This window comes from Equus przewalskii, chromosome 8 (genome assembly GCF_037783145.1).
Source record: "Equus przewalskii isolate Varuska chromosome 8, EquPr2, whole genome shotgun sequence".
NCBI lineage: Eukaryota > Metazoa > Chordata > Mammalia > Perissodactyla > Equidae > Equus > Equus przewalskii.
In genome coordinates, this window is record NC_091838.1 from 8689470 (window position 1) to 8717160 (window position 27691).

Consider the following 27691-nt stretch of genomic DNA (forward strand, 5'->3'; position numbering starts at 1 on the left):
GTTCCCATAAATTGAGTTGTATATGTCAAAAGTACCTGGTGCTTATTCCCAAACCTGATTATACAAGCTGTAGCTGTTATGATGATTATATAGTTTAATTAAATAAATAAATAAGGGCAAAGAAGACTTTTCTTCCCTGTAAAACCTCAGCTGAATGCTTTGAAATAGTTTGAAAACTAGTGAATCAATAACAACAAAAATCACTGAAGTGAGTGTAGGCAAGACATTTTTCAAAGGTTAAGAAGGAAGCTGTCATTATTTAAAAGGAGTCTGTAGTCAGGGGACATTCATACACTAGCCAGTATCTCTTTAAATTATCCCACAGAGGTTCTTCCCACGTGAGTTGTGCTGAGCATTGAACAATTACTGACCTATCAAACCCCAAAAGGAAAGAGGTACTCACTAATGCCACTGGAAAGAATGTTCTTCCACAAATCTTGCAAGGTAATAATTCTCCAACTTGGACACTTCCATTTTCTAAAATGGAAAAGAATTTAATCAATTCTATAGTTCAAACTGTGAAACTTCCAAATTTTAAGCTCCTCCTTTAGTTTTACATGTAAGTTGTCAGTTTTTGTGAAAAATCTCGTTTCATTTTGAAATAAGGAACACTATCAATTAAAATGGGCACAAGACTTAAAGAGTTATCGGTGGTCAAAAAGGCCAGGCCAAACACAGAAGTCATGATTTAAGGATAACCAAACTGATACGGTTGGAAATACCTAGTTTTCTTTTATTTTAACCAAATCAATTTGTCACATTCTCTTAATTTATGGGTTATCCCTATTGTAAATTACTAAACTTTAAAAACCAAATTTAGGGGCTGGCCCGGTGGCACATTGGATAAGTGCACACATTATGCTTCAGTGGCCAGGGGTTTGCCGGTTCAGATCCCAGGTGCGGACATGGCACCACTTGGCAAGCCATGCTGTGGTAGGCGTCCCACACAGAAAGTAGAGGAAGATGGGCATGAATGTTAGCTCAGGGCCAATCTTCCTCAGCAAAAAGAGGAGGACTGGCAGCAGATGTTAGCTCAGGGCTTATCTTCCTCAAAAACAAAAAAAAAGGAAAAACCAAATTTATCTTAAGGTTAATTTTATTTATTATTAATCTTCAAAGCATTGAGAAATAACATTGGTGATCAGTGAGGTAGCTTCCTGAGATGATCTAGGGAGTCTAAGATAAAAAGAATCTTGTTCTCTTTAACACCAGACAATAGGAAGAACATATAACACCTTAAGGAAAAGATCACCTCGTTATTATGCAAACCACCTGTATTATGTGAACTGTTCACTATTTTATACATATAACATATTAAGCTTCATTGGACCAGCAAATTGAGATATTCAGACCTTATGGGAATAATTCATTAAATAAAGAAGTAGCAGCAACTTTTACTCAATTAAAAATTAATACATCTATCAAGTACCTGCATACAACAAATTTTGTTACTAAAAAGAGAAAAAGAAAAAAAAACTATATTCTTTGAGATTCTACATAACTGAGTCAATTTGTCATTTTATTATCTAGCCAAATATCAAACGTAAATTTATTTGATACCTGCAATTTTCTAAAAATGATACTTGAACCTATAACTTTACCATACTTTCTGCTGAATATTTTACTGATTGTTAAAATTCTTTTATCACATGAAAGACAAATAGAAAAATATTTTCTTTTAGAATAACATAAATAAACTCACGAAAAAAGTATTTATGACTTCATATAATTTGTTCCAAGGCATTTAGTGAGTTCACAGAAAACTACCCAGGAGAATCACACTAGCCATCAGTGGGATACAACCAAACAGCAACAGAAGAACTGCTTTGTTCTCTCATTCTCTTAACACTCCACAGCCCTATTTTAGTGGTAGATAGTGACTATTTGTCATCTCCGATGGAGGCAATGTCTGTATGGTGGCAGTTAAGCAGTGGTCACCACAAAAGCAAAGCTAAGATTTGCCTGATTTGTCCTTCTCCAATACCAGAGGCTAGATTCTGTAGGGAAACCAATCTCATTTATCTGGATCACTTAATTCCACTAACTATCCAGAAAGTTGAGGCAGCTGCTGGATGGAATCCATTAATACATTAAGAATGTCTTCATAAGGATGGTCAAGTGATACCACATGCTGCATAATCTACTAAGCCGGCCTATTTATAGTTTTCATGTATTCCTTTAAATTCTAAGCAATGATTTAAAAATTCATCAATACAAAACATGAAAAAGTATCACATATTTTACTTGCTTAAAAGTATATTTCAGTACCTCCCTGCTAAATGGATGACAAAGCAAAATCTTACAAAAAATTAATTCAACACAAGGAAATAACGTGAGTGCCCACTTCAACACCTACTACTTGCCAGGCATGTACCAAGCAATAGTGACACAAGGGTGGAATAACACAATCATTGCTCTCACAAAGCTAACAGTCCCCATTTCTTTACTTTACTATATCTAAGAACCAAATCATCTCCCATTTTTTTAATTCAAAAACTTAAAACTTAACCTAACAGCAACTACAATACTATTATATAATAAAATCCAACTCCTGGGATGAATTCATACAAGTTATCAAACATGTTCACATTGTCTTTAAAGGAAAAGGAAATCATTAACACTAAAAGGAATAAAAAAGAGAAATAGCATCGAAGAGAAAGCATTTCAAAACAATTACTAAAAAAGAAAAAAACTAACATTGCTACTTCATTCAAAGTAAATAAAGATATATATAAATTTATAATTTCCTCTTATATTAGCTAGTCACAGAGCACAGCCCTTTAATTCAGAAAATATTTCATGTGCATGTGTGTTGGTGTCAACATGCCCTGGAAAGAACTTCTACCAACAGGTCATGAAGCAGCTTAGGCTTTAGAGTCACAAAGCCACATTTTGTTTTAATAGTATTCATTAAAAGACATGACACTGTAGTAAAGAAAGCACTGGAATTTGTCTCTGATTATCTAAGTTCAAGACCCAGCTCTCACTTAGAACTGAATCCCTGGGAAAGATATTTAATCTCTCTAAGGTTCAGATTCTTGTATAAAATAAGGAAGTTAAGTTAAATGACCTAATTTGTGGCCCCTTCTATCTCTAATAAACCATAATAAACATACCATATTTATTTAATAAAATCTACCTTAAGATCACATTAGCAAGAAAAGTACATGGACACTAACACACCTCCCTTACTGGAGTTAGATTAAAAAAAAGTTGGTCACATATAAGAATGATTAAGCCAACCGACCAATTGCAGATGGTGGAATGCATGCTTCAGGTAGTGTGTAGTATGTAGAGGAAATCACTTCCACTTGTCTATATGCAGAGCTGAGAATCTGCAAGAACTACAGCAAAAGAACATGGCCTTTCTCCTGCTTGGAAAAGTCTTCACAACAGCAAATAGAAGAAAATGTATGACTAATCCTACATGTAGCTTCAGTTTAACATCTGTTAAATAAGGATATCTGCTCAATTGGCCTTAAAATTTAACTCAGATGTTATATACAAAAACTCTTCACAATGAAAAAAAACCACTACTCTCCAGGGCATGCAGACAAACTCCACTAAACCCTCCTGAGCAGCAAAAGCTAGCGAACTGTGTGGCTTGTAAAATACAGTAAAGAGATGATATGCAAGGGGAGAGAGCAAACATCGTTGAAAGTAGCAGTCGAACTGATGGACAGAACCAAGTAAACAAAGCACTTGAATATTCTAAAACTCTCAAAAGCCAATCCCTCCTTACAAAACTTATCGAGCACACATTGTTGATTCTGTTATGAGGTGCCGTCCGTTATTTAGCAACCTCAAAACCTGCACGATAACAAGGCTTGAAATGGTATCTTTATATAACACTATTATATAGGTGATGTGAAATAATACGCTGTTATCTAAAATAGCTATGACATTCTAAAATCTATACATTTTAAAAATGAGAAAGAACATTTTCAAAAGAAAAGAAATCTTGGAAATTAAGAACAGTTCTGGGCTCTGTATAGCACATGTATTTCCTCACCACTGGCCAGTGCTCATCTGAATCCAACTTTAAAACTCAATAAATCTCTCTTTGAAGCACATGACATTTGCACCATGTTCTTTTTACCAACCTCTTTAAAATCTAATTACTTCTAGGTCAACAATCTCTAATATTGCAGAAGATTTTCCTTTTTCAGCTCATCCTAGATTTCAACATTTCAATTTCACACTTCACCTACCCAACACATAACCTTCCCCCTCCGCTCCACTTCAGCCATCTGCACTCCAGTTCAGCAAAAACGACCACTCTTAAAGCAACTTAGAAAGGGCCCTCCTCTGGACTCTTAAAAAACTCAAAGCTCCCTCTCTAACCACAGACTCCACCTTTTACCCCTCTCTACATCGCTTTCTTGATCTCAGAGTGACTTGCATTTTCTTGATAATGCGTTCCTGGCTGCACTTCCCTTCCCACCCCGTCTGACCCTGACTAGTCGTTTCCACGACTTTCACCAATCACCCTCAACTCCCTTGCTCCAATGGTCAAATGTTGAGAAAATGCTAGATTAAACAAATGGGTTTTCTCAGACCAGAACTTCCTTAGTCTTAAAAAAGAGATTTAGTGTGCCATTATTTCCCCAAAAGAAATCCTGCTGCCCCTAAGAGATGTTTAGGACAAATGTACTGAGTAGCACCCTTTTTTTTGAAACACTGGCTTACATTTACTGACTAGCTCCCCTCTACCTCCTTCTCTCCTTACCAGAACTGCAGGCAAACTGTTATATTATCAGGCCTAACCACTATATTAAAATAGATCTATTCGTTTTAATTATTTATTTATTTATTTATTTATTTGAGTACCCAGTTATTATCTATTTATTGAGTACCCAATTATTATCTATTTATTGAGTACCCAGCCTGAGACAGGGACTGTTCTAGGAGGCAGGCAAACAGTGATGAAAAAAACAAAGACTCTGATCTTATAGTGCTTCTATTGTTCTAATAACGGAAACACAAATAAAAACAACTAAATATATAAAATGTCAGGCTGCGATAAGCACAATGTGGAAAAACAGAGTAGAGTGAGGGAAGACAGTCGTAAGGTTATGTATGTTTGGGAAGAGGGTAGGATCAGGGAAAGTTTCTATAATAAGGAGACATTAGGGACCTTAAGAAACAGAGGCAACTGCTCACCACTAATCTGCTAATTGTCAAATTCAAAGCCCTCTTTTGAATCCTCATCCTCTGGATCTTTCTACAGCATGAGGCACTGCTGATCAATCCCTTCCACCTTCGAAGTCCTTTCTTTCTTGGCGTCAGTGACTTCTCTCTCTCCTAAGCCCAAATTTTGCCGATCTCATAAACCAAGCAGGGTTTGACCTGGTTAATACTTTGACCTCCAGGAATACCAGGTGCTGGCACATATTCACTATTCAATAAATATTCAATAAACTCAATAAATAAGTTTCTCCCCCATTTCCCTTTCTGGACAATTTTTAAACCTCTTTAAAGACTCCCCTCCCTCCAATTTCCCTTCCTGCTCGACCCTAAAGCATCAGTTCCTCCCAAGCGTCTTTCCCCATTTTGTTAAACATAGCTTTCCTGGGTGAATGCATCCATGTGCTGTCAGTCATATGCTGATGACTACTAAACTAAAAACTCCAGATAGATATTTCCAAGGAGCTGTGAGGCTTTTCCACCAGATATCTCCCAAGTGCTGTACAAACACAACATTTCTGGAGCCAACTCATTACCTCATCTCCCAAACTTGGTCCTCCTCTTGGTTAAAGATACTAATATGACCTCTTCGTCCAAGCAATAAAGCTGTTTTATCTTTGTTTCCTTTTCTCTCTCACATTCAGTGATCATATCTCATCTTTCCATCTCAGAAATGCCTTCTAAGTCTATCCTCCCTTTTTAATTCCTGCTCCTTTTGCCTTAGTTCAAATCTTCGTCACATTCACGTTATCTCCCACCTCTCCCTTCTCCAATCTATCCTACTGCCATAGCTATCTAGTGAGATCACCCACAAGCCCTTCCAAGCATGCTGTTTTACCCATACTGAACCATGCTTAAGCTCCTAACACACCTCCTGTGATTTTATCCATCCAATAAACAAGTACTGAGGGGGTACAAGCCTTGGATATAGCAGGCATTTCGCAAAATGCTTTATATGTTACATGATTTACTACTCAGTATAGTTCAGGTAGATTGGTATTGAATAGCTCCAACTTTTATAGCTGAGGAAACTGAAGTTCAGATTAAGCAAAATGTGCAAATCATAGATCTAAAAAGAAACAAACCAAGGATCCAAACTCAGGGCTTTCCAACACACTGGCTATCAAAATCCCACCTCGGTATCCAACTCAGTACCAAAAAACAACAAATGCTAGGTAAGTTAACAAAGATGAAGAATTATTCAGTCAACTAGCAGGTGTTTAGACCAGGGAAAAACAAAACAAAAAAGAAACTCTAATGGGACAGGATGGCTGTCTTTAACTAGATCAAGGGCTACACTGGAGACGAGCGATCAGACTTCTAATTAAGTTTTAGAGGATAGTATACTAAGATCTATTAATTTTAAAAGTCAAAGAGAGGAATAAGCAGCCTGATCTTGTGAAAGGAATGACAATACTGTATACGGATAAAATCTGCTTAGAGTTTATCATCTTCCCATTTTACAGATGAAAAGCTTAAGAGAAACTGGAACTCTCCAAGGTCTAGAACTACTTCTATTGCCCTTAGATATACCTACAGGGCACCAGCTTTCAGTGAAAAGAAATTAAAGGGTTTGCTCTGATTTCCCACACAATGCAGAAGTGCTTAGATATAGATTATACAAAATCATAAGCAGTAATTCATATTTGGTTTTGAGATGCAGTGTTCAGGCTAATAGCTCATCTCTTGACAATCCACGAAGCACAAATTTCCCAGAAGACCAAAAATAATACATCTATGTGGTATATGATCTACATGCAAATAATTTAAAAGTTATAAGAAAGAGTATAAAAATCTTCAATAGAATTTTTCAAGGATTCATATATTTTCTTGTTTTACAATCAAGATTAGTCTGGTAACTGGTTTTAGCTAGAAACATGAGTCTAGTGCCAAACAGTACAATATTTACTCAATTACCATGACATGTTAAGCAAACTCTTGAAGATTTTCTACTGGATACTGCAAGATGTTTATTAGACACTTTCAAGGCACTAGACTTTAACTTTCAACAGGGCAAAAACTTTACCTTATCTATCACTGTTTCACTGCATCAGTGTTTACCAAAAGAAGGCATGGATGAATGAATTAACGAATGCAACCTTAAGAATCAAAGTTTTGATCTTTGCCAAGTATGACCTAATAGGGACTGCTTTGAAGAAAATGAAAGGAAACAAAGACACTGTCCTAACTCAAAAAAAAGAAACCGTCAGAGCTTTTATTAGTCTAAACCACTTGAAATTATCAATAGTCAATTGTTTCACCATACAAAAAGAACAATTTCACATATTTTAACCTAATTCATTAAAATTAAACACATTATAGTTAATGATAGCAACTCATTTTGTTAAAGAAAAATTCAAACGACAAGTAAAGGTTAAGTACTTTTTAACATGATACATCACAAGCTGGGCCCATAAAACACGCCCATCATAACATAGCATACTAGATCAGAATTCATGTATTTCTCCACCCATGTAACTGAGTATTATAATAGGTTTTCACTATATTCTAAAAGCATTCTTAGTAAGGTTTCAATAGTAATGTTTTAGCACTGCTAAAATATAAGGTTCACTAACAGGTAGGCTTGATGAGAGCACGGCTTTGACTTTCGATTTTTTGCTGCATCCCTAGGGCTACAATGGTGCCCACCATAGACAAAGTCATTTATCTAACAACAAATGTCCAGCACCTACTTTGCGTCAGACAGTTTTAGGTGCTCAGCATACACAAGTCAAAAATCAGATGAAGATCTTTGCCTTAATTATAAATGTTAAACAAAACAATAAAAATCTGCAGAAAAACTGTTCTAAAGCACATTATGTGTATTACGATACCTTGTGAGAATTCCAGAACCCATGATCCTACCCACTATGCCACCACGTTTTAAAATTTGTAAAAAAAATAAATAAATAAGCTGCCTCCAAGAAGTCTTTTAAACAAAAGTATCTTGAAAGTAAGGAGTACTATCATTACAATTCCTATTCCATTGAAACTTGAATGATCTGCCTAAAATAAATTAAACAAGCAAAGAACAAGACTTTCATTCATCATAACATGCTGCAGCTTCCCACAAATGGCAAATTATCAGAATTTTTCATTATCTATCATCCACAAGGTTTTTACTATAGGAACCCCATCTCAGAGCAAAAGCATGAAATACTATTATATTCATTATCACATGTGCATTTTGGTGAGCTTACGTCACTGGAAAAAGTTACCCGTTATTACTTTTCACTTCATAACAGAACCTGAAAGCATTTACTTTGCAGCATGCAACGATGCCTAGAGGGTCAATGCCTCTGCTTATTAATTCCACCTGGATCGATGCAAATGAGGAGGAAAAAAGAGCTAAATCAAGACAACAGGATCTATCAATTCTGCAGGCTTATTCTTCATCAGAAGGATTAACCACAATTTGAAAAAAGAGTCTTGAAACTGCTGTTGCCAATGCTAGTTGGTTTTTTTTTTCCTTTGTTGTTTTTAGGCGAATGCTGTATTACACAGGATAAAATGGGTAAAGAGAATGGAGAAAAAGTGAAAGAACTGAGAACAAAGCAAAATCTGGAGTCATGGTTACAGCATAAGGATAAACCGAAACATAGGGAACCAAGGCTGGCCCTTCCTTAGAGTCGTCGTGAACAAACCCTTAAATCCTTCCGTTACTCTATTGTCCCGGCTCTAAAGCTGGCCAGTGACACTTCCTTGGGAGATGCTCTTGGCATCCCTTCCATAGAAGATGCTGTAGAAAGGGAAAAACGGTGACCTAGGCAAACTGGCCAAGGAAAGTGTCCGAAGCTGAGGATGGAGACACACCCAGGGGGCCCCAGAAAAGGCTGGAGGCGGGGAGGCCGTGGACATTAATGCAGAGGCCACCTTGCAAGGAAAATAAAATCTGGCCAGAGGTTGTGATTACCAAAAAGGAAACTCAGGAGTCAGGCAAGACCAGAAAATGGTAGGAAGGGGTTTGCAGGCGTGTTAGGAGGCAGGATCAGGCTCCGGGCGGCGAAGCCCGGCTGAGCCCGTCCCAGCAGGGGCAGCATGAGGACCACCCGCTCCACCTCACCGGGGGCTGCCGGGCTCCAGCCAGCCCCGGCCTCCGGGGATGCGGCGGGGTCTGCCGCTCCCCTCCTGCCCTGGCCTCCCCGGGACCGGTCCAGCGCCGCCCCCCCCCCCCCCCCAGCTGCCCCCGGCCCGCATCCCTTCCCCTCCTCACCTTCCAGCCCCTCCATGGCGCCACCACACAGAGCTCTCCGAGCCTCCTCCGACAGCGCCCGCCACCGCCCAGCTCCGGCTGTAGCAACGCGGCCGCGCCTCCCACCCGCTAACATCCCGCGCTCCCATTGGCCCAGCGCCGGGGGCGGGGGCTCGGGGGCGGGGCCTCGCGGGGCGCCGCGCCTCCTGTGGGGGCCGCACCGCTGCCTGAGGGCGCCGGGCGCTCGCGTCGCTCCTGGGTCCGCGGCCCCGACGGCGCCTTTGTTCGCCGCCAGCCTGTCCCCTCACACCTCCTCCTCTCCTGCAGAGCATCCCAGCACGTCGCGGGCCCCCATCTCCAGCCCCCGGTCCGTCAGTGAAGTGCTGTCTTCTCGTTTGTCCCTCCCTGAGCGCTCGAGGCAAACAAACCGAAGCGGCGTCGCGCACGATGTGTGCAGCACCCTCTCGGTTTTCCGCCAGTGGGTCACACGGCTTTACCTGAGTGTGTTCCCTAGGCTTTATCTCCCCTCGCGGCTTTAGGAGTCAAGCACGTTTTTGGAGCAGAAACCGTGCTTTATCTCCCCTGATTGTGGACCTGACAAGGATGGAAGCGCTGGAAAACGGTTTCCCAGCAGGAACGCTGGGGCCCCAAATGAGGAGTGGGGCCGCGCCCTGCCTTCCCCGCCGCTCCCTTCGGCACGCTCGGGCCTGTTCTTTCTCCTCCCCGAGCTGGAATAGTCGGCTGGCCTCCTAACTGAGGAGGAAAACCCAAAACTGTGTTTGCTCCGGGATCTGAAGGGGAATAATCTCCCCAAGACAGCACGAGGCCTGTGGCTGTCAGTCACAACCTCCTGGGGGTGAAGGGAACTTCACAGCTAGCTAAAACCTGTGCCTAACAGTTGAATACTTTTCACCAGAACTGAATATCTTTGAAAATTTGATTTGGCAGTGGTAAACGAGCCATGTTGTTCGTTGTTACTAGTATATCTACCGGCAGGTTGTATTAATACGATTTCCATAACAAACCTTAGATTCGTTTTCTTATTAATCTGTTCAGTTGCAGAGTTTTGACATCCTATCTAACTTTGTCTACTGTTAAAAGTATGCATCTTGCAAACAGTGTGTGTCTTACAGTTGCCTTATGAGTCAAGAGGCTTCTTCTCCATTCAAACGAATATGTTACGAACAAGGAAACAAACACTTCGCGGGCCATCATCTCCTACTGCGAAGGTGCTCTCAGAGCATTGAACGTGGTGTAGTCCATCTCTTACCTGGAGTCCTCCAGGTCTCCACTCCTGCCCTTCCCTGCTTCTGCCCTGGCTCTGCTGCTTCTCTGGGATCTGAGATCCTGGGCCTGGTTGGCCAAACCACAGCCACACCAGCCCCTTAGCCTCCCTGGATTAACCATGGAAAGGACCTTTGTCCTCAGTGCTGCTAAGACAAAATTAGAATCGGAGGAAGGGGGGACCTTTTAAGAGAGCACTAAGGAGGAAGAAGACCCAAAAATAAACCCCAAAATAAAGAAGCACTTTACAAATTACAAGTTCTTGAACTAAAGTCAAGACAAAAACTGAGTTGGCTGATACACACCTTATGGGGCATAAAAGCTCCAATAACAACAAACACAATAATGATATTCACACTCTTAAAAATCGTGCTAAGCTTGTTTTAGGTTCTTTTCATATATTCACTGATTTCATCTTCAAAACAATTCTACAGAGTAGCTACTATAATTTTCATTATTCAGGATTAAAGTCTTCATTTTCTAGATGTCTCGGAGAGATTCATTGTTTGGCCCGTGTCTATCCTACTAGTGAATGGTAGCTTGTATTTAAGCATGTGTCTGTGTGGTTCTACCTATGACGACTTCATGGAACTCCTCACTTCCCTTCCTCACCTTGCCTTCTGGCTGCCTCACAGAAAATCCAAATGTTCAGATCTGTTGTTTAAGGTTGTTTTGGGTAGGCGTTACTACTGTGAATCTCAGTTCTCTAACATGAGCCTGCTAATGTCCTCTATAGGTAGTGGGCTCTCAGCACTTGATGCTCCAGCTACCTGGGTCCCGCAGCTTTTCCCTGGTCCTGACAGCTGGGTGAAGAGGACAATTTCTGATCTGCCTTGTAAGTTCTTTCCTCTGCCTGCTACATGCCTGGCCTGAGAGTCCATTTGCTCTTGGTGCCCTCTTCTAACTTTACGTCCTCTCTCATCTATTCCATTTTTCTGATGCATTCATTCAACAGATGTTTATTGAGTACCTACAATGTTTCAGGCCCCTTTCATTACTAGCCAGTTACTAAAATGAATGAAGCTCAGTTCCTTTTTTTATGTTCCTAAGCTCTTGTCTGTTCATAATTTTCTTCAGCTGCCAAGTGATCTTTCTAGGTGATGATAACATTCATAGACAAATATGAATTAGAGATCTCATCATCTCTTTATCATACGTAAAAGAAAGCAAAGGTTCAGAGATGCTTACCGACTCTATGCAGATCACAAAACTAGTAAATGCCTGAAATGGATATTGTACGCTTGTCTCATTACATCATATCCCTGATTCTTTCCACTTAGCATTACTTTGCCTTAAACCACATTTCCTGGAGCCAATCCAATCTCTTTTGCACCTTCCAAGGGGCTGAGCAAGCTACATGTATCTTCTCGTTTTAAATTTCCAACTTCCTGTTGGATCCTACGCAAAGATCAATTTCCCTTTCAGAGGCAACCTTTGGCTTTCATTCAAATTATATGCAGAGCACAGCTAAATGAGATTCTGAAACTCAGTGAGAATCTAACTCAGTTTACTAACTCCACTATAACAGGGGTTTCTTCCCTCCACAGCCTCCAGAGGAATGATCCACCATAGTTTAGTATGTAAAATTAGTTCATACACTTGGTAATCATAACAAAACGATAATTTCCATCAAAAACAAAAGATGGGTATTTCCCTTAAAAGTGGGAACGGGCTGTTGAACAGTGTTCTAGGTTGAAGAAGCACGTTCTGAGTTGGCTCTTAGTTTTGGTTTGTAGATTGAAGTGAAAACAAAATTCTTTAGGTGTTCAGGGAAAATAACAGTGATAGTCCTAGACAAGAAAACCTCAAGAAAAGGGGAAAAAGAGGAACCTAAAGCAAACTTCATCTCTTTCATTGACCAGAGGGCTACTCTGTTCACAGTGTGATAGCAATTATTCTACCTCTTTCTCCTCTACTTTTAAAACTAGTTCCTAGCTACAAAAGGAGAAATTTTTTCAGCCATCAGTTATAATCCCATTTATCTGTCCCTTGCTACCACAATTCCAAATCTCATCTGAAAATCTATTAATCCAGATACTTACTGAGATACTCCTATGTATGCCACACTGTTCTAGGCATGACAGAAAGCTCTGAAGAAGTCTCCCTGGTCTCTAGGAAGTTACCATCTGGTAGAGGAAGCCCTGGGCATAACACAATACAGAGCAATAGAGGACAATATATTCAATATATTGTTGTCTTAGATGTTGTGGTAGAGCTTATAAAAGTAACTGGTTTCAGGAAGATATTTACATGAAAGGAACAATTTAAAAGGTTTTATAGAGAAGTAGAACTCAAATTGTGTCTTGAACAGTGTTATTGGTTGGGTAACGATCACTGAGGATGAGGGGACAAAGGCATCAGTCTCCTTAAGAAAAGGATGCAAGCCTAGCCTGTTTTATGACAGTTAGTAAAGAAGCAAGGAGAGTTTGGTATATATTTTTGTTCCTGTTGTAACATTTTTTCCTGTTTAACTTACAAAGGACAGGAACTATCATTATATAATTTATATACTTTTAGCTCATTTCACGTGTTTTTGAGGACCAATTACTGCTTGGAGGTGCCGGGAGTCGAACCCGGGGCCTCATGCATGCGAAACATGCGCTCTTCCACTGAGCTACACCCCCTCAGTGTTTGCTTATGTATTTTTGATCTCAGGTTCATGGTGTTGAGTTAATAATACTTCCTCGTGTACAGCACATACATCAACTTCTGTGCAAAGGCATCTCTTTCTTTTTTTTCCGTTTTATTATTTTGGCTTTCATCCTCCATTTTAACTCTATTGACCAGTCTCCTTACTATAAGCACCATTATATTGCATTTAAGCTCTAAGTTCACAGATATCTTTGATGTATGTGGTTCCTGGAAACATATATAGTACTGTTTTATATATGCATCTGTTTTTAATTTACGTACTTTATACTGTAGCCTTTATTCAGTTTGTAATTTTTAAATAAACATTCATTTAGAGATTTCCCATGTTGCTGTATGTAACACTAGCTTATTGCTTCTGAATGCTGGATAGTGTTGTACTCTCTGCATGCACCACATTTTATTTACCCTTTCCTGCAGTGACAGACCGAGTTGCCTCTAACCTGCTGCTACAATGAACATCTTTGTGCCTGTCCCCTTATGAACCTGGGCTCAAGTTTCTCTGGGATGCACCCCTGGAATGGATTACTGGATCATATTCATTTCCAGTAAGTATGCCCAGATTGCCATCTACAATGGCTGTGTCAGTGTACACTCCCAGCAGCAGTGGGCAAGAGTGCCGGTCTTCCTATATCTCATTAATAGCCAGCTTTTCTCTAATTTTTGCTGATCCATTGGGAGTCAAGAGTTGGGCATCTTTTTGTATACTTGCTAATTCCGATTTGTCTTTAAATGAATTGCCTAGTTTTAGCCATACTTTATATTGGGATTGTCATCTTTTTCTTCTGGATTTGTAAATTCTTGTATATTCTAGGTGCTAACCTTTTGCTAATTTTGATTATTTTAAAAATCTTTTTCCAGTTTGTCAACTATCTGATAACTTTGTCTCTGATGCCTTTCATGGAACAGAAATCTTTAACTTTAATTCTGTCAAGTCCATCAATGTATTTTCCATATGAATTGTGCATTTGAGTTTTTATTAAAGTTCTCTTTACCTCTAGATTATGAGGCTATTTGGTTACACATTTTTCTTTTGGTGTAGCCAAACTGATGCTAAGAAAACAGAGACAATTTAGAGACAACAACAAAAACATTTTTTTGCAGTGTCTTTTATGTCATGGGGTAACTCTACAAATTTAAATGGAAACCAATGCCCAGAACTGTTTTGAGACGTTGTGAACTTCAGCTTTATCCAGTTTTGCCTATTACTGCCAGGAAAATCAAGTGTTTTCAGGTGCTCTTTTTCCCCACCCAAAGGAAGAGAAACAGAAAAAAGAGAAATACAGTATATCAGGAGTCCTTTCCGCTTTGCTTTATTATTAATCATAGCAGCTTCCCAGGGCCTTTAAAAGAGTTTTCTTAAAAGTTCTGTGACGTAGTACAAATAAATATTATATAATGTTGATGATGATGTCAGAGTATTTATACTAAGGACAGAAAAGGAAAATTCTCCCATTATAAATCACCCAAATGAATGTCTTGGCACTTCTTTATGATTTTAAAAGGTTTATGGCTCTGTTTCCTAAAAAGATTATTAGATACTATAGTTTTTGCAGCTAGCTTTTAATGGAAACAGCATGTGAGAATTCACTCTATAAACACATGCTAATTATTAATGTAATTGATTACTTGGTTTTGCCTTAAGAGCAAACAGGTAAAAATGAAAAACTAAAGCTTTAGTTTTTGTTGTGGGTACACATGTTATTAGAATTATCTGCATTAAATATTTATACAAATGCCAACATTTACAAACCTATCTTTCTAGGAAAGTTGCTTGTTTACAGTTTTACATTGAAGGTATACCACTCTATTTACTTACTTCTTACTTAGAGTGTATACCAAAAGTATAAATTTGGTATACCACTGTCAGATTTTATCGTATGGATCCAGCAGTTGTTTGCTTGCTGTTTCCAAGAAACACAGAGTTGCTTAAGTCTATGTACATTTATGTTTCTTAGCAGCTAACAGATAATCAACAAAATAGAAATAAGTCTCCTCTGGTTCTGTTTACAAAACATAATAAAGTTTATATTTGCCTGAGAAAGAGAAATTCTAGATAATAAAATATTAGTATTCATAGAAACTTAATTTACATATAATTCAAGGAACACCAGTTTCAAAGAATTTGAACACTATAAAAGACTATAGTGGATGCCAGCAAGTCTTTGAGAATTCAGAGAGCTCTTAACACCTTTGCAGTGCCTCTGTTATTGTCATGAACATCAACGACCCTTTGTCATGGAGGTTGTTGCATTCTCAAATCCCCTTTACCAGAAGGTGCATCCAGCTTCAGCTGTTGAGCATATTGGCTGATAACCCACAGCTATTTCTTTCTCTAAAAAATTGCCCTTCTTGTAAAGAGTGCTGCCACACCTGAGAGCTTTTGGCCCTCATCATCAGGAGGGCAGCCCACAGTCAGTGACTGCCTAACTCTGGGCTACAGCAGGCTAGCCTTTGACTCAAGGGGAGCTGAAGCCAGTCTTCAGGTAAGATCCCATCCTTGCCTATCTTTCTTCTTCCCTATTGCCCTAACCTGCTTCCCTCACTCTAGAGGAGTCATCTCTAACAAATTACTTCCGTAAGAATCTCCCTCTCAGTCCTGCTTCTAGGAAGCCCAACCTTGGATCCCTTGATTGACAGATAGTAGTGCCGATTTAATGACCTAATACTGTTATTAAAATCTAAGAGCCCATCCCATGCCCAGCTCTACTTGAGTTGGTAATAACTATGCATATATCAACTATTTATTCAGTTCTGTTGATAATTCTCTACACTTTCACAGGGCATTGTTGTTTTTGGGAAATTTAATACTTCAGTCAATGGTTTCAATAAATGTTTAGTAAATGATTGAAATTATGAGGGAACGGTGTGGACTTCAAAACAGTTGTTTTTAAGTAGTCTTATTTAACACGTAATGGTTATGGTTAACATGTTACTAAGCATATTGCTTCCCATATAGTTTCACGTGATCTTCATAACCCACCTGTGAGGTAGGTGGTATTCTTCCCATTTTCACATTGAAGAAACTGAGATTCAATAAGATGAAATGACTTTTCCAAAGTTTTAGTGAGTAAGTGGCAGGGTTGGTGTATATGAGGGGATTCTCTTATTTGAGATCCATATGCTGTAGCGTAATTGCTTTTTCTAAATGAGGACACTGAATCTGTTGAGAATGACAGAAAGAAAGGCATTGATTCCTGCTCACTTGAATTTCAGATCATGAAGGAGAGGACTGATAAACTGTCCATGGAATGAAATTAAAGCTGCCGTCTAAATTATTCTCTGTTTCCCTCAATGACAGAATCTATTGGTGATGGTTAGTTTTATGTATCAATTTGGCTAAGCCACAGTGTCGAGATATTTGGTCAAATATTATTCTAAGTGTTTCTGTGACGGTATTTTCCAGATGAGTTTAATGTTTAAATTGGTGATTTTTGAGAAAAGCAGATTGGCCTCCATAATGTGGGTGGGCTTCAGCTAATCAGTTGAAGGCCTTAATAGAACAAAGACTGACCTCCCCTGAGTAAGAAGGAATTCTGCCAACGGAGTGCCTTTGGACTAGAACTGCAATTCTACCCTGGGGCTTCAGTTTGATGGCCTAACCCTGTCGATCTGGTGGTTCTGTCTCTCTGGGGAACCCTGAGTAATACACTATGCTTACCCAGGCATTTGGGTAACCAACTCCTAGAAAACAGCAAAGTAAAACCAAGTATATCCTCTGAAAGAATTTACAGTCTTCAGATAACCTTTGCACTTGCTCAAATACCCCATTGGCTACTTCCAGTGATTGTGGTCTCCTTTGTCACCATCCTCTTTTCAGAGGTAGATACTTCATCTCTTTGTGTGTGAATTTGGACACTGCAGAAAGAGGCAAACTATGACCTAATTTCAAAAAATCTTTAAAAGGTCTTAACAGTATCCCACCACAACTTTAGTCTAGAAAGACCCAGAAAGGCTTATTAAAAGACTGCCCAGAATGGATGCTTGGTTGGCTAAACAAAGGACTAGAACTCAGGTCTTCTGACTTCTGGACTTTGTCCCTTCAGGCTATAATTTTGTGTCTCTTTATATGCAGATTTTTACATAGTTCTGTTCTAGACATTGTAAGAATAAAAGCCTGTGACTGCAAGGAACTTAAAATCTAGTTAATTGAGCAAGAACATGTGAAGAATATAATAATAATACATGACAAATAGCAAATAGAATACTGGGTATAATTAAGAGACGAATGAAAGCTATAGAAAATAAGTACTAAATATTTGAAGTAGAGAGATTATTTCAGGCTGAGTTTCCAGGGAAGGATTAATGAAGAAGACTAGGTACTGAGAATGGACATCCTACAGAAGTTTACAATCTAGATGGGGTAATAAGATACAAAAAATGCTAGTAATACGTGCTCACACACCTAATGCACACAATGCTAGAATGAAAAGTTCAGGTCAAAAGAGGCAGAGGAGTCATAGGGAAAAATACCCTCATGGTTTGGAATTGGGGAAGTTTCTTGCAGGAAATGGATTTTGTGCTTGTTCTCTTAGAATATGTAGGATTATGACAGATACTTTGGGTAGGGGGTTGATCACAGGATATACCAAGATCAAAAAAGCAGGAATCATGATGGCAAGTTCAGGAGACAGTGAGAACATGTTGAAACACAAAATTAATTATACAAGTATTTACTGAGCATTTATTATATGTGAGAAATTTAAATTAGGCCCAAATTACAGAGGATCATGAGAGCTAGACTTTCAGATTAAAATCTCTCATAAACAATGAAGGATCTTCAGCCTTGATGATTTTTGAACAGGGTGAAATGTTATTTTAAAAATATGATTAAGATAACTATACCCAGTGGGGACAGAGAGAAGGATGAACTTTTGGAAGGTCACTGAAATGACCCAAGTCTAACGTGATGATGGTCTGGCCTATTGGTGGTAACAGAATTGTAGATCCAAGAGTGTGGTTTTACAATATTTGAGATTATAATTCTCCAGAACACAAGTATATGAGTCTTCCCTTGTGGGTTACTCCAGCCACCAGTGGGGTACCTTAAGTAGGTTATCCATGTGAAACACAGTGCCAGTTTATTATTGGGTTGGGCCAATGTCTAATACCTTCTTGTAGAGCTATGATAAAGCTTGGTTGGACTCCATAGCATAAGCATTGTGTTAGTCAATGTGAGCTGCTATAACAAAATATCGTAGACTGGGTGGTTTACAACCGAAACTTATTTTCTCACAGTTCTTGAGGCTGGAAGTCTGAGATCAGGGGGGCAGCAGGGTCAAGTTCTGGTGAAGATACTCTTCCTGGCTTGCAGACAGCCCAGCTATTTGCTGTGTTCTTATCTTGCGGAAAGAGAAAGATCTCCCTCTCTCTTCTTCTTGTTATAAGGCCACCAAACCTACTGGAGTAGGACCCCACTCTTATAACTTCATTTAACCTTAATGACCTCCTCCAGGCCCAAATATATCCAAATATAGTCACACTGGGGGCAAGAAGTTCATTTGAAACAAAAATATACATTAGATAATTTATAATGAAGAGAAATTTTGCAAAATGAAAAATAAAGCTAAATATAGTATTTTCAATAATACACAAGATATATCTGTCAAAGAGAAATTTAGATTTGTGATGCTTTTAAGAAATAAATTGTTGAAGTCATGGTGTTTTTTTACAGCTATTTCTGTAGCAGGATATGAATAACTAAGAGTTTCTATGCTTACTATCTGAAAAATCAAGTCATTTATATATGAGAAATTATAGAATAAAAATAATAAGGTCTTACTGAGTTAATTATCACAAGATTGGTAGGTAAATTTAATCACCTTTTACAACATAGGATTCAATGTTAAGTGAACAAACACACATTTCCAAAACAAATGTAGTTCCCCATAACAAATAATCATTGCCTTGAAGTTATAAGTGAAAATTCCTTGGAACTATAAAAAGTATTTTCACTGTTTTATGAAAGCACTTTGACTTTCTTAGCAAACAAACAGATAAAAATTAAATGGTAAATAAACAGGTAAAAATTTTATGGTAAAAAGATATAGATTAAAATAGATATAACCTAAATTTTTTTGGTTTGGAATTATAAATATCCAACAAACTGCTTGTTATCTAAGACAATATAGTGGTTAGTTCAAGGCTCTGTTCAAAAACATATATGGCAATAGTCTCATTCTTTCAAGATTTGTCATTAAATTCCTAACTGAGACTTGCAGAATCTGATTTCAGATATATTTTTGCAGCCAGAGTTGAAATAACAAATATGAGGTTTATACTTTCTATTTCCACATAGTAAAAAGATAAACATCACTGAGTCTGCATTGGGATATATAGCATACACATATGAAATCTAAATATTAGGGGTTTCACATACTCTTTTTACTATTTTTATTTTCAAAGATATCCTAGTAGTACCAATGTAGCCAAGAAATTTAAAGTAAATTACATTTTATTTTGAAATTAAAAATGAGGTTTAAATGATTTATCCTTTACAAATGGACCTTAGAAATGCAAAAATGGAAGGAAACATTCTATGTTTTTGTTGGAATTTTCATTTGTTTTCTTTACACAGAGTAAAGCATTTTCATAAAAAACACTTTAAAGTTCTTCCTTGGAGACAACAACAGAAATAAGTTAAAAAATTATTTTTTATGTTCCAACTGAACAATGAGCACTTTGCCCGGTAATCCTGTGAAGTCTGGCTTAAAAATTGCACAGCGTTTGCACGACTCTAGAACAGAACTGACCTAGTTGAGGTCAATCTGTCCTTTGGGATTTTATTTAAATTGAGCAGTCTTTTCTGTGGGAAGTCCAAGCTTTTTGCCAATTTACAGATTTTGTATTCTCTTGGTCACATCGGCCTCCAAGGACACAGCCCTGCTGAATTATCAAGTCTACCGCTGGGGCTTGGTCTCTCTTCCCCATGCTCCACGATGATCCTGATGTGGAAGTCAGACTCTTTGATTCCCTAAATGCCATGCCCATGAACACCTGCACATTTAGTAGATCTGTGAAAACTTAACCCTAACAATAATATACTGAAATCACAGAATCTCACGGTGAAGTCACAGTAATCAAGTTTTGATCATGATACTTAGAAACTAAAATATTAAAGATGTGGTTGAAGGCTCTTCCACAAACCTCTCCAGTTTGGATGCAAAGCAGCTATTAAATTTTTTTTTTTTTAATTTTTTTTTTTTTTTAAAGATTTTATTTTTTCCTTTTTCTCCCCAAAGCCCCCCGGTACATAGTTGTGTATTCTTCGTTGTGGGTTCCTCTAGTTGTGGCATGTGGGACGCTGCCTCAGCGTGGTCTGACGAGCAGTGCCATGTCCGTGACCAGGATTCGAACCGACGAAACACTGGGCCGCTGCAGCAGAGCGCGCCAACGTAACCACTCGGCCACGGGGCCAGCCCCCTAAATTTTGGTTTTAAATAACAATTTTTACTACACAGGTGGAATTAAAGCAGATATCTGAACCAGATTGTAAATTAATAGCATTTTTTGTCATTGTAAATTTCTACTTTAAATTATATCACCTTCATATTTTAAAAATGAAAAAACAAGTATCTACTCTTTATTGTTTTAAATATATTTCCAGATAGAACTTCCAAAATATCCAAATAATTTACAGGACTTTACACATCTCAGTCTAATGGTTAACTGTTAAACAGCAGTGTCGTCTATTTTACACTAACTTATAGGAATATGGGAAATAAAATTGAATGAAAATTAATATCATGTTTGCCAAGTAAAAGGGTAAACACAGAAGAACACAGACTAATATGATAAAGTTTAATATATTTAATGACTCTTAGGACACTAAAAATCTATAAATTGATAGAATTAGATATGAACACCTATTGAAAATAATAGGATTTAGAAAAACTTTAAAAGGATTGATTCAAATGTTTCATGCTGTTTTTTCTAGGAAAAGAAATACTGAGTTCACTTTGTTTTCTCTGCTCTAAATTGCCTTTACCATTTCTTAATCTCTCAAATCAGCAATTCTATTTGTCTGCTTACTCCACATCAGCTTCCTGTGTAACTTTGTACTGATGTTAAGAATCAATGCCTGAAATTTCAGAAGGTAGTAGAGTCAGCGAGCATTCCTGGATAATATTTTCTGGCTGGCTATGTTTTTCTACAGAGGTATTCGACTGGCTATAAATTCATCTTGTTCAGTAAATTATAGGACTGATATAACAAAAATAAACAGTGAAAAGCAGCAACAAAAATAAACAGTGACAGAAATTTCAAATTTAAAAAACTGATTCTGACTTTAAAAAGTACACTTGCTTCTAATATAATAATATAATTACAACTGATTCTAGTTATTTATTGTAAGGGAAAACATGATCAAGTTACAGGTCTGCATGGGAAATAAGTGATTTGTGTGGAAAAGAGGTAAACCCGAGTAGTGAGACCTTTGGTGTCTAGAGCAAGGGTTGGCAAACTACAGTCCAGGGACCAGCTGCCTGTTTTTGTAAATAAAATTTTATTGGAACACAACCATCCACATTTATTTACAAATGGCTACTTTTCTGCTACAATGGTAGAGTATTTACAACAGAGACTGCATGGTCTACAAAGCCTAAAATATTTATTATCTGGCTCTTTAAGAAAAAGTTTACCAATCTACCCCTGCACAGCAAGCCAATTTGTACCCTTTGTTTCCTTGAAAAATGGGTTGAGCTCCTCTGAGGCACCCATTCCACCCTTGTAAGACATGGATAATAGTAGCTAATTCACAAGGTCACTGTGAAGAGTAAACGTGGAAGTTCAGGGGAAGCACTTAGTACGTAGTAAAGCATCACGAATGTTAGCTGGAGTTATGAGCTTGTGTTAAGCCACATTTTGTTCTGTATTATCTCACAGATTTATTTATAGATACTTCAATTATTAGCCAACACAATTCATAATCTTACTAATGTTTTATAACTGATAAGTTGTTAGCCTCTATAGAATATTTTAAAATAGCAAAAGTGTCGTATTTATTTATAAAATTTAATATATAATATATAACGTGTTTCTTAATAAGTAGTTTTATTCTGATTTAAAACATTGTGAAGAGCCTCCAGTCCTGGTTAAGATGGAGTAAGGACATTCCACCCTGAATTTCCCACTGAGTTAGCTGAAATCCCTGGACCAAAGATATGGAACAGCTATCTGAAGACTGAGAAATATGTGGTAGCAGGGAGACCGGGGAAGACAGGCACTACTTGGAGTATGAGCTGTTTGGCAGTGAGTTTCCTGTCGTGGTCTGAACTCAAAGGCAGCCCAAATCTCAGAACTGCACTCCAGCATGGATGAAAAAGAGCTTCAAGAGAAGCGTTATCTTTCTGGTTTGAGGAGTGAGAAGGGAAGCGTTCACCTAATAGACAGAGTAGGGGAATCCACTGGATTTTTTCTCTCCTAGACCTGCCCTCAGGCGAGCTCAAGTCCTGAAGCTACATGTAGTCCTCTGGTGGTGGGACAACAGCAGAGGCCAGGAAAGCACGTAATCTCTGAAGGAGGGGAATCCTCCTCTCTGACTGGAGGGACTGTGTTTGGAAGAGTGTGGCGAGAATCCCCATTGCTTTTGTTTTTTCTCTCTTTCCTCTTGCCACTTGGCTCTGGACACCGACTCAGTCACAGGAAGCGTGTGGTAGAGGAGGGGACTAAAGCCAAAACCCAAGATTATTCAACATAAAAAACACGAGGAAATAGCAAGAAATTGCAAGAGAAAAGTTACTCAACAGATACCAGCTTTGACATGACCCAGATGTTGAAAATAATCGAAGACTTTAAAGCAGCTGCTATAGCCAGGCTCCAAGAGAAAAGGAAAAGGACCCTTGAAAAGAAAAATGGAAAGTCTCAGTAGGGAAATAGAAGCTATAGAAGCTGTGGAAAAGAATCAAATGGACATTTTAGAATAGAAAAACAAAATAAATCACAATCAAACTGCTGAAAACCAGACAAAAAAAGAATCTTGGAAGCAGTCAGAGAAAAAGATGAGCTATGTATATGGGAATAATGATTTGAATGACTATGGATTTCTCATCAGAAACCGTGGAAGTCATAAGGCAGTAGAAAACCAATTTTAAAGTGCTGAAAGAAATGACCTGTCAACCTAAAATTCCACATTTAGCAAAAATACTCTTATTCAGGAACAAAGGAAAAATACAAATATTTACAGATGAAGGAAAACCAAGAGAATTTGTCGCTTAAAGACCTGCTCCAAAAGAGATGCTAAAGGACATTTTTCAGGTGGACAGAAAAGATATTGGAAGGAAATTGGAAAGTCAGAAAAGCAACAGATATAGTAAATATCTTGGTAAATATAATACGGTAATTTTCTCCTCTTAATTTCTTTAAAATGTATATGATGATTAAGAACAAAACTTAAGACAGGATTTTTAATGTTTGTAGATGTAATACATATGACAATCACGACATAAAGGGGGAAGGTAAAGTTATCTCCATAGTGGTGAGATTTCCACATTCCTCTTGAAAATGGTAAAATATTAATTTTAAGTATAATGTAAAAAGCTAGGTATGTACATTATCATCCCTAGATCAACAACTAAAAAACTGCAAATAGTTATAGCTAAACCCAGTAAATTAAAATGGATACTAAAAACATATTCAAATAATCCAAAAGAAAGCAGGAAAAGAAAAACAGGGGAACAAGCAACAGAGGAGAGAAACATAAAACAAATAATAAAATGATAGACATAAATCCAAACATATCATAATTACATTAAATGTAAATGGTTTCAACACACACTTAGAAGGCAGACATTAATAAAAAGAAGAAAACCAACTATATGCTATTTATAAGAAATCCACTTTAAATACGTTGATTGGTAGTTTAAAAGTAAAAAGAGGGGAAAAGATAAACCATGCAAATACTAATCACAAGACAGCTTGAGCACCATATTAATAACAGCCAAAGTAGACCTACAGCAAAGACAATTACAAGCAATTAAGAGTGACATTACATATTATTAAAAGCATCCATACACTAAGAAGACATAACAATTAGATTATATAACAGAGATTCAAAATCCACAAAGCAATCACTGATAGAACTGAAAGGAGAAATAGAGAAATTGAAAATTAGAGTTGGAAATTTCAACATTCTCTTGGTAGTTAATAGAATAAGTAGAAAAAAAATCATCAAAAATGTCAAATTGAACAATTAATTGAATCAATCAACTGTAATTAATTGACATTTATAAACACCCCACAACAGCAGAAATATAAATTCTTTTCAAGGCACATGGAACGTTCACCCAGATCGATGATAATGTTCAGAAATTTAAAAGAATTGAAATCAGAGATACATCGAAAGTGTATCTCGGACCATAATGAGATTAAATTAGAAATGAGCTAAAAAAAGATATATGGAACCCTTACTCCCATAGTAGGAAGTTAACACATTATTGAATAGCCCATGGAGCAAATGCAAAATAAAACCACAATGGGATACCACTAACACCATTATACACTTAGGATGACTAAGACAAAAATGAACACACAAACAGACAACGTCAAGGGCTGGCAAGGATGCAAAGCAAGTGGAAGTCTCATGTTTTGTTGACGTGAATGCAAGTTGCCAAGGCCACTCTGGAAGTTTGGCAGTCTCTCATAATGTTAAATATAGACTTAACCATTTGACCTAGCAATTCCATTCCTAAGTATTTATCCTAGATAAATGAAAACTTATGTTCTCGCAAAACCTCACATGTGAATTTTATAGCAATTTTATCGTAATTTCCAAAAACTGGGAACAGCTCAAAAGTCCTTTAATGGTTGAATAGATAAACTGTGGCACATCCATGCAATGGAATACTATTCAGCAATATAAAAGAACTATTGATACACTCGAAAGCATAAATGAATCTCAAAGGTGTTATGCTGAATGAAAGACGCTAGTCTCCAAAGGTTACATTCTATATTGTTTCATTTATATGACATAGAAAGGCAAGCCTACAGGGACGGAGAATGGATTAGTGGTTGCCGGTGGGTAAGGGTGGTGGGGGAGAGTGTATGATTATAAAGGATGGCACAAGGGGGTATTTTGTGGTGATGGAAATGTTCTATATCCTGATTGTTAGGGTGGTTACATAAATCTATACATGTGTTAAAACCCAAAGAACTGTACACCAAAACAAACAAAAAGCCAGTTTGACTGCATATAAATTCTTAAAAATTATGAACAAAAAAACAAATGCCAGTTCATGTTTTATTTATTTACTTCATTGATTAGGATAGCAATAACTAAGAAGCAGGAAGAGATCAGGTCAAAGATAAACTTGTTTCTTTAAGCAACATAGCAGACCTAGTTGGTAGACCATTTGACAAAATGTTGGAATTAGGAATGCATTTTTTAGGGGCTGGCCAGGTGGCACAGCAGTTAAGCATGCATGTTTTGCTTTGGCAGCCCAGGGTTCGCCAGTTCGGATCCCAGGTGCGGATATGGCACTGCTTGGCACACCATACTGTGGTGGGTGTCCCACGTATAAAGTAGAGGAAGATGGGCGTGGTCATTAGCTCAAGCCCAGTCTTCCTCAGCAAAAAGAGGGGGATTGGCAGTAGTTAGCTCAGGGCTAATCTTTCTCAAAAAAAAAAAAAAAGCATTCTTTAAATGGTTGTAGTAGATCTGAAGATAAAACAAAACCGTGTGAATAAGTTCTACTTGATAAAATTTTTCTCTCGTGGTCATATTTGGAGTCTCTTGGTACATATGCTTTTCCACTGTAATTCAAATATTTTATAAAAATTTCTTTATAAATGCAAAATTCCTTCCATAGTAGTTTGGACTTGACTTTTTAAAAATCTGTGCTGAGAGATTCCACGTGAATGATCTTGTTCCTTTTGAATTCCGGTACTTCTGGTTCAAGTTCTTTCACCAAGTAGCTGGGTAATCCTTGAGCAAATTGGTGAACATCTCTGCCTTTGGTTTCTTCTTTCAGAAAACAGGAATTTTATACTAACTCTAGAACCCATTCCATCTGAAAGCACCAGCAATTTGTGATTCTAGTAGTATTCTGTAGCTGTTTATTGAGGGAATAGCTCTGGGTGGGTTTTGCTCCAATCAAAAACATCTCGTGAAAGTCCTACCTATCCATTGCCTGATTTATTGCTACATCACGCAGCATAAAGCTAATCTCAAGTATTATTAGTAACACCTTGATTCTGAGCCAAACTGTTAAGATAAGACAGATTATCTACTTTAAAAAGCAATTTGCTTAAACACTGAGTCTCTGGACAAGGACAGATCCATGTTAGAATCCAAATAATACACGAACATACCTAACAGAATGCCTGGCACATTATTAGACTCATATAAACTTCAGATTCTATTTTTTCTTGAAATTAAGTGAGAACTCAAAATAGCACTCTGTATTTTCAATACACAGAAGTGATAAGTGTAGCATCAAAAGTTCATCAGGGGCCAGTCCTGGTGGCCTAGTGGTTAAGTTTGCCAGGCTTTGCTTGGCAGCCTGGGTTCAGATCCCCAGTGTGGACATAGACCACTTGGCTGTTTGCAGCCATGCTGTGGTGGCAGCCCACATAGGAAAGAAAAAAGAGGAAGATTGTCAACAAATGTTAGCTCAGGGCGGAGCTCCCTCAGCAAAAGAAAAAAAAAAGGTCATCAGGAAACACATGTCCCACCACCTCTACATTTGTGGGAGGAGGGAGCCAGGACAAATGTATGTGTTAGAAATGTGATGGAACTGTGAGAAAAACCAGGTGAAAAAAATCAGTCCCTTAAATTGTGAAATTATCACAGTTTCGCCTGTTCTATAGCCCCGACAATGGGCATAAAAATAAAACCAAAGAAAATCTAGGAGAACTTTGGAAAGCTCAACTGTCACTGATACTTCAATTAGGCCATCTTTGTCCGACTGCAAAATTTCGCGTTACTAAGGACACACATTTCTTACATAAATCTTTCAGTTTCCTAGCTATAACCATTTATGTATTCTCTCTTGGTAACTGTGAAGATTTGAAAGGAAGTCCCTCTGAATTAATTTCCTAGTACTGCTGTACAAAATTACCATAAAGTGAGTGGTTTAAAACAACAGAAATTTAATTTCCTCTCTTCCCTCTCCTATCTTCACCTCCCTTGCCCTCCCATCAACTTCTCTAGCTCACTGTCCTCTCATCTTTCAGGATAGGGACCTTGTTTTTATATTCTATTTCAGTCCCTCACTGAATCCAGCATAGTGTCAGGCCTTAAACATGGATTTATAATTGTTACAATTATATTTTATGATTCCAAAAATATTTGTTGAATCAAATTAGATGTCCCAAATCCTTGGAATGGCATGTTTTGAGGAATCTGTGAGGGAGAATATGAAAGCTGAGAGAGGAGGGAATGGT

General features: G+C 37.9%; 1 protein-coding gene, 1 long non-coding RNA gene and 1 other non-coding gene across 5 annotated transcripts in view; 1 reads left to right on the plus strand and 2 right to left on the minus strand.

The window, feature by feature from the left end:
* Positions 1-9541, minus strand: part of ZC2HC1A (zinc finger C2HC-type containing 1A) — a 47928-nt gene extending 38387 nt beyond the window's left edge. Inside the window, exons 1-2 of one of the 2 annotated variants that reach the window (XM_070630398.1) lie at positions 9401-9541; positions 404-477 (exon numbers count right to left, since the gene is read on the minus strand). In XM_070630398.1, the coding sequence (XP_070486499.1) occupies positions 404-477; positions 9401-9515 (189 nt within the window). In that variant the 5' untranslated portion in view covers positions 9516-9541. The remainder of the gene's footprint in view (positions 1-403; positions 478-9400) is intronic. The other variant, XM_070630400.1, reaches the window with a different exon arrangement.
* A 19-nt stretch (positions 9542-9560) lies between these two features.
* Positions 9561-27691, plus strand: part of LOC139085019 (uncharacterized) — a 45850-nt gene continuing 27719 nt past the window's right edge. Inside the window, exons 1-4 of one of the 2 annotated variants that reach the window (XR_011542981.1) lie at positions 9561-9746; positions 11400-11498; positions 13733-13860; positions 14174-14317. This is a non-coding gene — a long non-coding RNA (uncharacterized lncRNA). Of the gene's footprint in view, positions 9747-11399; positions 11499-13732; positions 13861-14173; positions 14318-27691 lie in introns of those variants that run through there. The other variant, XR_011542982.1, reaches the window with a different exon arrangement.
* Positions 13216-13287, minus strand: TRNAA-CGC (transfer RNA alanine (anticodon CGC)). Its single transcript has one exon. It is a non-coding gene; the product is annotated as a tRNA-Ala (tRNA).